Source organism: Topomyia yanbarensis, chromosome 1, assembly GCF_030247195.1.
Source record: "Topomyia yanbarensis strain Yona2022 chromosome 1, ASM3024719v1, whole genome shotgun sequence".
In the NCBI taxonomy this organism is placed as follows: domain Eukaryota; kingdom Metazoa; phylum Arthropoda; class Insecta; order Diptera; family Culicidae; genus Topomyia; species Topomyia yanbarensis.
Genome location: NC_080670.1, coordinates 212,928,989 through 212,938,436, shown reverse-complemented (window position 1 = coordinate 212,938,436; position 9,448 = coordinate 212,928,989). Strand labels below are relative to the sequence as shown.

At 41.8% G+C, this 9,448-nt stretch overlaps 1 protein-coding gene across 1 annotated transcript; it reads left to right on the top strand.

The window, feature by feature from the left end:
• LOC131691716 (vacuolar protein sorting-associated protein 16 homolog) lies at positions 1-3,491 on the top strand. Its single transcript, XM_058978329.1, has 6 exons — positions 1-173; positions 724-919; positions 987-2,074; positions 2,132-2,280; positions 2,341-2,885; positions 2,942-3,491. The coding sequence occupies exons 1-6, from the start codon at positions 115-117 to the stop codon at positions 3,413-3,415; spliced, it is 2,511 nt and encodes an 836-aa protein (XP_058834312.1). The 5' UTR covers positions 1-114; the 3' UTR covers positions 3,416-3,491.
• Positions 3,492-9,448: the final 5,957 nt, after the last annotated feature.

Sequence of the window (9,448 nt, the reverse complement as noted above, 5' to 3'; positions counted from 1 at the left end):
TTGAATCAGCACAGACGGAGTATTTTTGGGTGGTGCAAATTTTTACTGTTTTTCGCAGATAATCGTAGTATTTGCGAAAAGATTTACACAGTTTATATCACGGTAGTTGTTGGAATGTCCCTACTCTGCAACACCGGAGATTGGTTCACGCTAGGCCATGGCAATTCGTACAGGTAATATTGATATTTGGTTGCCGTCGTCGAAGTTGGAAGGAGATCGGGTCTTTTGATATGAATTTTTGAAGGCAGTAGGGTGGTACTACGTTTGTAATTTTCTGTTTTATTGGTTACGAAAATCCAACTACAGGACTATAATATATTATTATATATCAATTTGAACATGAAGTCAAATATTTGGTTTGTTGGTTTTATAATTTTCTTTTGAACATCAGCTTACTGGTGTACACAGTTAATCAGTTCAAGGAAAATAGCTGGGACAATGATACGGGAAAATGTGTGAGGAGTTCGTTTAGTACTTTTCTAGTTCATGTGATCGGATTTCAAAAATCCTGAATTTCGGAATTTGTTGATGAACTTTATTTTTAAAGTTATGCGACTACTGAATTTTCTGCTGCATATTGCAGTAAGGTTACATTTTGGATGTGTAACTGTTAAAAAAGTTTTTTTAGTTAAGACGATACGATAATAGCAATTTAAACACTTTATATAAAAGGAATAATTGCACTCCAAACAATGCTCAACAAAACTCTCGTGTCCCATCCAGAAAAATCGACCTGTACACTATGGACTGGCCGGCCAGTATCAACCTGGAACAGATGGTGGTGCATGCGGCCTCCTACGGGGGCCCGATCGCGCTGGTTAAAGACTTCAAGCAGTTTCTCAAACTGACCGGTACCGGATCAACGAAACCGATGGTTCGAATTTTCAACTGCGCCGGGAAGCTGATATCGTCGATAAGTGTAAGTTGCGTCACACAGTGACGATTGTTAAAATTATTTGATTGGCTTCTATTCTTCAAAAATCCAGTGGGACAACGGTAACCTGGTCTGCATGGGTTGGTCCGACGCGGAAGAGTTCCTCTGCGTACAGGACGATGGATTCGTGTGGATCTACGACATGTTCGGTAACTATCAGCACAAGTTCAGCATGGGGAAAGATGTGACGGAGGTGATCGATGCGAAGATCTTTGCGTCCAGTTCGGGGACAGGGGTGGCAGTGATCACGGCCAGTTACAAGATCTACATCGTTAACAGTATCAAGGATCCGAAATCGCGTCCATTGTCAGAACTGTTAACCTTATCCAGGGATCTAACCTGCTGGGAATTGGTGTCTCAGGAGCGTAACACTTGCTGCCTATTAGCCCGTGATACGGAAATTATGCTGGCTCGACACGGAGACAGTGCTCCGATAACTCACATAATCACGATGAAAGCCGAATTCAGTAGCATCGTAGCAATGTCTGTTTCCTTCAATCATCGCCATCTAGCGATGTACACCAACACGGGTGTCCTTTGGTTAGGATCGGCTGATTTAAAAACTAAATACTGCGAATTTTCTACCGGTCGCAACGAACGGCCACAGCAGATTATGTGGTGTTGTGATGAAAATCCTCATCCCGATCGGCAAGCTGTCGTCGTTGGTTATCCCTCGTTGGTACTAGTTGTTGGAATGACCGGGGATTCCAACATCTACACCTATGATTCCCCAACCGTTTTAATCCAGGAGATGGATTCCGTTCGAATCCTAACCAACTCCTACCACGAACTGATACAAAGAGTTCCGAGATGTACGAGCAACATTTTCGGTATCAACATTTCCGAGCCAGCTAGCTTCTTATTCGAAGCACATCGAAAGTTCCAGGAACGGAGCCATCAATCCGACGAATATCTGTGCTTGATTCAGAACCGATTAGCTTCCGCAGTTGCCGAATGCGTGGAAGCTGCCGGTCAGGAATTTGATCCACATACGCAAAAAAGTTTAATTCGTGCGGCCTATTTCGGAAAGGGCTTCCTGGCTGGATACTCCCCAGACAACTACATCGAGATGTGCCGGATTCTGCGGGTTCTGAATGCTTTACGCGATCGCAACGTTGGAATGCCGCTGACTTTAAGACAGTAAGAGCAGATCTTGTCGAAGAAGGAGTCATTTCACGAAACTTATTTGTTCCACAGATTCAACTATCTTCAGCCACTGGTCATCTTGGATAGGTTGATCTTTCGTAAGCATTACGCTTTGGCGATTCAGATTGCGAAGCACTTGAAGCTTCCCGAGTCTCGTATTTTGGAGCACTGGGCGTTTCACAAAATTGTACATGACAAAAGTAAGTAGCTACCGTAAGTAACATGGCTAAAATTTGTACCAATTTAATAATTTCACACAGACGAAGAGGACGTCGCCCGCAAGATATCGGAAAAGTTCCTCTCGCACCAAACGCTTGAGCGAATTTCGTTCGCGAATGTGGCTAAAAAAGCCCAACAGGTAGGAAAAACCAAGCTGGCGATCACACTGCTAGAGCTTGAACCTAGAAAAAGTCTGCGGGTGCCGTTGCTGCTTAAGCTCGGTGCCAATGAGAAGGCTCTGGTCGCTGCCACCCAGTCCGGCGATACGGACCTGATCTACATGGTGATTCTGGAGATGAAGAGTACAACGGCGCTGGCAAAGTTTCAGATGACCATTCGACGTTTTCCGCTGGCTCAGAATCTTTACAAAAAATACTGCCAGGCGAACAGTTTGTCCACGCTGAAGGACATTTACTCGCAGGAGGATGACTTCCAGTCTCAGGCAGAGTTGGGCTTGCGCGAAGCGTTAGAGATTAACAACGTGGAGGTTTCCATTCCGGATATAAGTGGCAACTATAAGAAGGCTAACAAATCGCCGGAAACGGAAGCTTGTGATGAGACGAAGAAGCTTATGAAGCATCAGAAGGTATGGTTTATTTTGATTTTCGGAACTAATACCAATGATTTATTTTATATTTGAAGGATCTCGACGAAAAGTACCAAAAGCGACTGTACGGAAAGCCCCTGCATGCGACGATTCGGCAGTTACTGATCCTAGGGGATCTTAAACAAGCTGAACGATTGAAGAGCGAGTTTCGAGTACCAGATCGCCGCTTCTGGTGGCTTCGGATTCAAACTATGGCCCAGCAATTCCAGTGGGACGAACTGGAGAAGTTCGCCAAGGGTAAAAAAAGTCCCATCGGGTACGAACCGTTCGTTGAAGCGTGCCTCAGCCAGCGCCGGACGGATGAGGCTAAGAAGTACCTTCCGCGGTGTAGCGAGGAAAACAAGTTCAAGTGGTACCTGCGAGCTGGATGTCACGTGGAGGCCGCTTCCATTGCGTACGAACAGAAGGACATTGATAGTTTGCTGAAAATCTACGATTACTGCTCCAATGATTCGGCGCTGTCGGCCAGGGTGGAAAGCCTGATTGGGCAGCTGTCGTCGAAGAAGTGAATGGAGTTTTGATTGTATGAAATGGGAATGATTTTTTTGTTGTAAACATAATTATAAATATACTCGTAATTAGAGCGGAAACGTAAATAAATGTTGATATTTCAAATTTGATTTTTTTTTGTTTCAAGCAAGCTTTCGTTACTGCGTAACGAGACCTTAGTGCGATCCTATGATTAGTAGCGATTTAAGCAAATTCTTAACCAAATATAATTATTTGAAGCTTAGTTAAGTGTCATTTCGTGAAGCATTCTTGCTCGTAAAGTTTCAAGCCCATTGTTTTGTTGATGATGAAAAGCTTGATTTTGAATCCACAGCTGCAATTATCTTGCCAGATCATGTTTCCGGTCGAATGTATCGGGAAAAAAAAACTAACATTGACTCAGGGCATCAATATCAATCAACCCTGTGCTGCGGTTGGATATATTTATTGCTCAGCAACCTGCCAGGCGTAGCATCTAGGCGTAGATTTCATTCAATCGTCGTCATTTATGAGAAGCTCTCCTATGTACTTCGTCAGAATATGATCTTACATCTTCGAGACGCGTATTCTGGTAACTTCTACATCGTCCTGTTCGACTGTTTTCAGCTCAGCTGCCGATTCAATATTCCAGCACGAGATGCCTCCATCGAAAAAGCCGTAATTCGCCGCTGTGGAGGTTCCAAAAAGTTCTGGACCGTTACCTAAGCAAACAACAGAAATGACCGAAGAAAAAAGTGACCTTTGAAATTCCGGCCAGACGGAACAGAACATCCACCTTCTCGTCCAGACAGAAGTTGGATAATAAAGCGGTTAAGTTGAATGATTATTTGTTTTCAATTTTTGTTTGTGTACGGAGATCCGAAATTCTGGTAGAAGCATCTGTGCCGCCCTGTTATCAAGGGTCTGCTGGACAGAGAAATATAGAACTCCAGTACTGGCAAGCAAGATTAGGCAGACTTGCCGATAATTCTTCGTACATTTTAAGCATAAGGTGCTTCAGGCTGCCAGATAAGCGATCTTGAAACATTGAGGGATATATTAATGAAGTTGTGAAACTGTAAAATGCACATGTATTCTATATAGGCTGTTCTATTTAACATCTCCAACGACAACAGATCGATCGCAATGCTGAGAGGCAGTTCTATTTTTCAAGCACTATTTTGAAGCAGATTTAGACCAGCTCGACTACTCTGTTTTAAAAGTTCACCCATTTGCCCAAAGTACAATCAAAAATCCAATAATAGGATCCATTGCTCTTAGATGCGATTATTAAAGGCTTTTTTGGTGGAATCCAACTGGGACAATCAGTCGAAATGGCGAATGAAGCGAAAGCAATTATGTGGAAAAAAAAAATCCTCCATGGGCGAGATTCGAATCCGCAGCCTTTGAGACTCCGGTCCAATGCACTAACCCCCAGGCAAGGGACCAGAAATCGAGTTTTCGTTAGCTCTTCCAAGCAAAAATTGAAGTTTTAAAGTACGCTACAAGTGCAATCTCTTTTTTATGAGTAGCTTTAGAGCATAAAACCGCAATTGTTACTAGGGCTGTTACCCACCGAAGTACGATGGGTAATGAACTAAAAATTAGACACCAGACGACAATAAAAACCCGGGCCTTGGTATCTAGCGGGGAAATTAAATATATCAAATGTATTGCGTGGCAGCTGCGGTTGTGTGTGATCTTGCTTTGCAGGCAGGGTACGATCACTGTCGCCAATGCGATAATCATATGTTCTCTTTAGGACGTTATCATATCCCAGGTCTCAAAGATTGCGGTTTCGAACTGTCGCCTCTGGGGGAATTTTTTCGCATGATTTCTTTCGCTTCACTTTCGATCAGTTTTTCCCGTTGGATACCACCAAAAAAGTCTTGCTTAGACTAGTTACATTCAAGAATAGTTAAAAATTTATACTTGGCAACCAAGAGGCAGTCTGAATTTATGTAAAATGCAACCACCGCTTGCGACTGGTCGACCACACGGGTGTGCATCAAAACGCTGACGCTGACTGCATGCCTTCGTCTGTGACTGGTTCACACCACGAGTGTGCATATAAATACTGAGTGACGGCATCAGTATGTGTGACGACTGACAGCGGAAAAAAACAATAAGCGTCACATAAGTAATCAACGATAACAAAATCGCGGTGGCGGGCATACTGTAGTTGGTAAATTTATTGCCTGGTACGTAGCTCACCTGGATTCGATTCCCAACCCCGCAATTTTAAACATCGCATTGGGGCACCGTGTTTTAGAAGTCAACCGCCAGATAAGCGATCCTGCAGCCTTAAAATGTATATAAATGAATAATAACTTTTTAAATGTAAACCATAAATTACAATGTGGTAGCAAAACTGTTAAAAACAAGCTGAAGTCAGGTAACAGTGCTGTGGCAGCCGTAGTTTGTTCTCCTCCCAGGTATTTATGAAATCTATGGCAATCCTCTTTGTGGTGAATGGTTAGTCCAAGATTAATAGGGCTCAAGGGTGAGTTTTTCAGATGCTGAGAGTGTCGAGTTATATTAACTGACAAAGGTTTTTGTAGTTCGGTAGGTAGAATCCCTTCATACACAGCATGGTGTCAATTTTTAAGCTGCAGAACGAAGGCTTCGACAGCAGGTAGACCAGGAATCGTCGAATTATTACATCTATCCTACGAACCTATTTCCCTTCGGCTGCCTCACATGTTGACGTGGCCTGTAAGTGATTAAAACAATACTGTTAAGAATAGCAAAACTCTAGTAAGAGAACTACGGAGAGAAAAACAGCATTTTTGGCAACGTATGCCCCAGTATTGTATGGCAACATGTCCAATGTTATAAGGATAGGCAACGTTCGATTGGATTCGTTTTTTGACAGCTAATCGTGAATCCAATCGATCCAAAATGGAGTCTCCGCAGTTCTCTTTCTAGAGTTTTTCTAGTTAAGACCACTATGGGAGACTCGCATTTGAACGGCAAGATTAAGACAAAATTAATCTGGGTTTACTCTGGTTCCGCAAGTAGACAGCTTGGTTTAATACATACGAATTCTTTGACATACTTTCCGCTTTGATTCGAAGGAGCCTATGCTATTCGGTAGCTCGAGTTGGGTTCAACCACAGAGTGTCATATCGGATCGTGTTGTTAGTTCAACAGCTGCCTTTCCGATTCAGGTGTGATATTTACTGTTGATTACTTACCTTACCGTTCAGGCTAGAGCCTTATTGTCTCTTGCTGTATGCAGAAGCCGTCTCCACTCCACTCGGTCCATTGCTGCTTGTCGCCAGCCTCGCAGTCTCCGAAGCGTCCGCAGGTCGTCCTCTATCCGGTCGATCCACCGTGCTCGCTGTGCGCCCCGTCTTCTTGTTCCTGTAGGGTCGCCCTCAAGGACCATCTTCACCGGGTCGTCGTCCGACAATCTTACGACGTGTCCAGTCCACCGCAAACGTCCTATTTTTGCGGTATGCGCGATGGATGGTTCTTCCAGCAGCTGATGCAACTCATGGTTCATTCGCCTGCGCCACGTTCCGTCTTCCATCTGCACGCAGCCATAGATGGTACGCAACACCTTTCGTTCGAAAACTCCAAGGGCGCGTTGGTCCTCCACAAGCATAGTCCAGGTCTCGTAGCCGTAGAGGACCACCGGTCTAATCAGTGTCTTGCATAGATAATCAACTTCGTGCGGCGGCGAATTTTGTTCGACTGGAGCGTCCTCCAGAGTCCATAGTAGGCACGATTTCCCGCCAAGATCCGTCTCTGAATTTCTCTGCTGGTATCATTGTCGGCGGTTACCAGTGAGCCCAAATACACGAATTCGTCGACCATCTCGATTTCGTTCACCGTCAATCCGAACTCGGGATGGGAGGGGTTCACATTTTCGTCTCTAGAACCTCTTCCTCTCGTGTATTTTGTCTTCAAAACGTTGATGGCAAGTCCAATCCTGCTTTACTGTTGATTAGCTGTACCATTTTTGTAGGACAATAAAGTCAATTGTTACTTGAAGTTTCATTGTAAATCTACTGGAAGAATTCTGCGTCGTACGGTGCAGAGGCAGTAATAACTTTAATGTGTATCGTTCAATAATTATTAAGTGGGTAAATACTATTGCTTAATTGTACTCGTTGCTCTTTTGAATCAGTAGAGCGATATCTACAACCTGAGCGATTCGAAGTTTTCTTCGCGGTAGCCATTGGATCTAGTGGATGTACCTGTACGTTATCGGGCGACATTTGTTAATTTTAGCTCACTAGCGCTGTTTACAGTGTGGTTAAATTCTTTAAATGTTGTATTGATTCCGCTTTATTTCGTTTGATTGATTCACTGACCGCACAGGCAAGTATTGATAATCGCGGTTATCCACTGATAAATTCAATATCTAAGTGAACATTTTCTGTAGTCACGTTTTAGAAACTACAAGTTTGCTAAAAACGTCTTAAACCTAAATCTAATATCACAGTTAATTATCACAGATTGGTTGAATAGGTAGAAATACCAGATTAATGTATTGATGTATAAACACGAAATAAATTCATGTAAGTTTAATTGAATTGTAGAAGAATTTGTGAATTTAATCTAAAATTTAAAAGCACATGTTGCAATTGATTAAACTAATCTACAATCCGCAAGTCGGTTCAATGCGCCAGTGGATTGGATAGTTGCATTCATTCTAGAAGGTTGATCAATAGTTTATACATTTCCTATCCAAAATCTAAAAGGATCTAATTTATGATACGCTACAGTTGATAGATCACCGTAGTGAATCTACTGCCGGCCAGAATCCACGTGAAAGAACACTAACTTTGTAAGCTAAAACTAAATAATTGAAAATTAATAAAATACCTAAAAGTATATTTGCAGCTTCAAGCTGCTGAACACAGTTGTTCTGAGGATGTGTTTTCTTGATTCGATCCGAACAAACAGCTAATCTAGTTGGTGCGTCGAGTGGATCAGTTGCACATTTGAGAACCAATAATCAAAATAGACATCTAGACAGTCGACTTTAGAATCTACCAGTTAAAACGTGTTTTAACGCTATCTTGATGATATTTTTCTTGTTGCAAATTATTACTCTGTAGTGTGAACGTAAGTATTCTGGTTGCAGTTGAAAATCGAAATAATGAACTTGCGCCTTTCGATTTTTCTCCTATTTTTTAACGTGTGGAACTAAAGAGCAACTGGTGTAGATAATGCGCAAATGAATTCTCTAACATGTACTTTTTGTATCCAATTTAGCTCCCAGAACAACTCTGCAAATTTTTAACTCGATCGGTGAAACTATATTTTTGCGCCCACGGTTCAAAGTTTACATGGGATTTCGCATGGGGAAATCGTCTTTTGCAAAATAATTCTTCCAAGAGTCGTCCTTTATCTCCCAAAAATTAGTAGATGGATGATTTTTATAGGAAATTTGTCAAGGAAACAAAGTCTAGAAGACTGCAAAACAATCTGATGACTGTGGAAAAAGTTATTAAGCAAAAACCGATTGATGCCCTGAAGATTGATGAAAATTTCACTTTTCATAGTATCACTGCTTTTGACGGTCTAATTATATACAAAATTTTTAACATTTAACCCTCAAAAAGGCAACCGGGTCCCAGAGGCCCGGCACGTTACAATTTTTCAGTTACAAAAAAATGTGTATGCAGTATAACCTTGGGCATGGAAATTTTGATAAGTAGCTTTGAAATCTATAACAAAAATAAACAATTGTGAAATTTTCATCTATGGAGTGATGCGCAGCTATGTTTAAATTTTTTACATGCACAAAAAGGCAAGCCGGGCCTGGCAGGCCCGGTGTGCATGCAATATTTACTAGGAATACCACGGGTTAATATTTATCTGAAAAAAACATTTTGGTGAGTTCAGCTTCATATTAGCAGGAATTTTTTCATGTTTTTATTGATTTTATCTTTTTACCTTTTCTTATAAGATTTTTTTTTTTGAAAGTTTGAGCGAATTCTATATATTTCTTTTATAGGAAATGTAAAAATAGCATACGATAATGACGTGTATCATATTTTTTTGGGTAAATACTTTTATTTCACCCACTGTGGTCTACTTGACAATTATTTGGATAC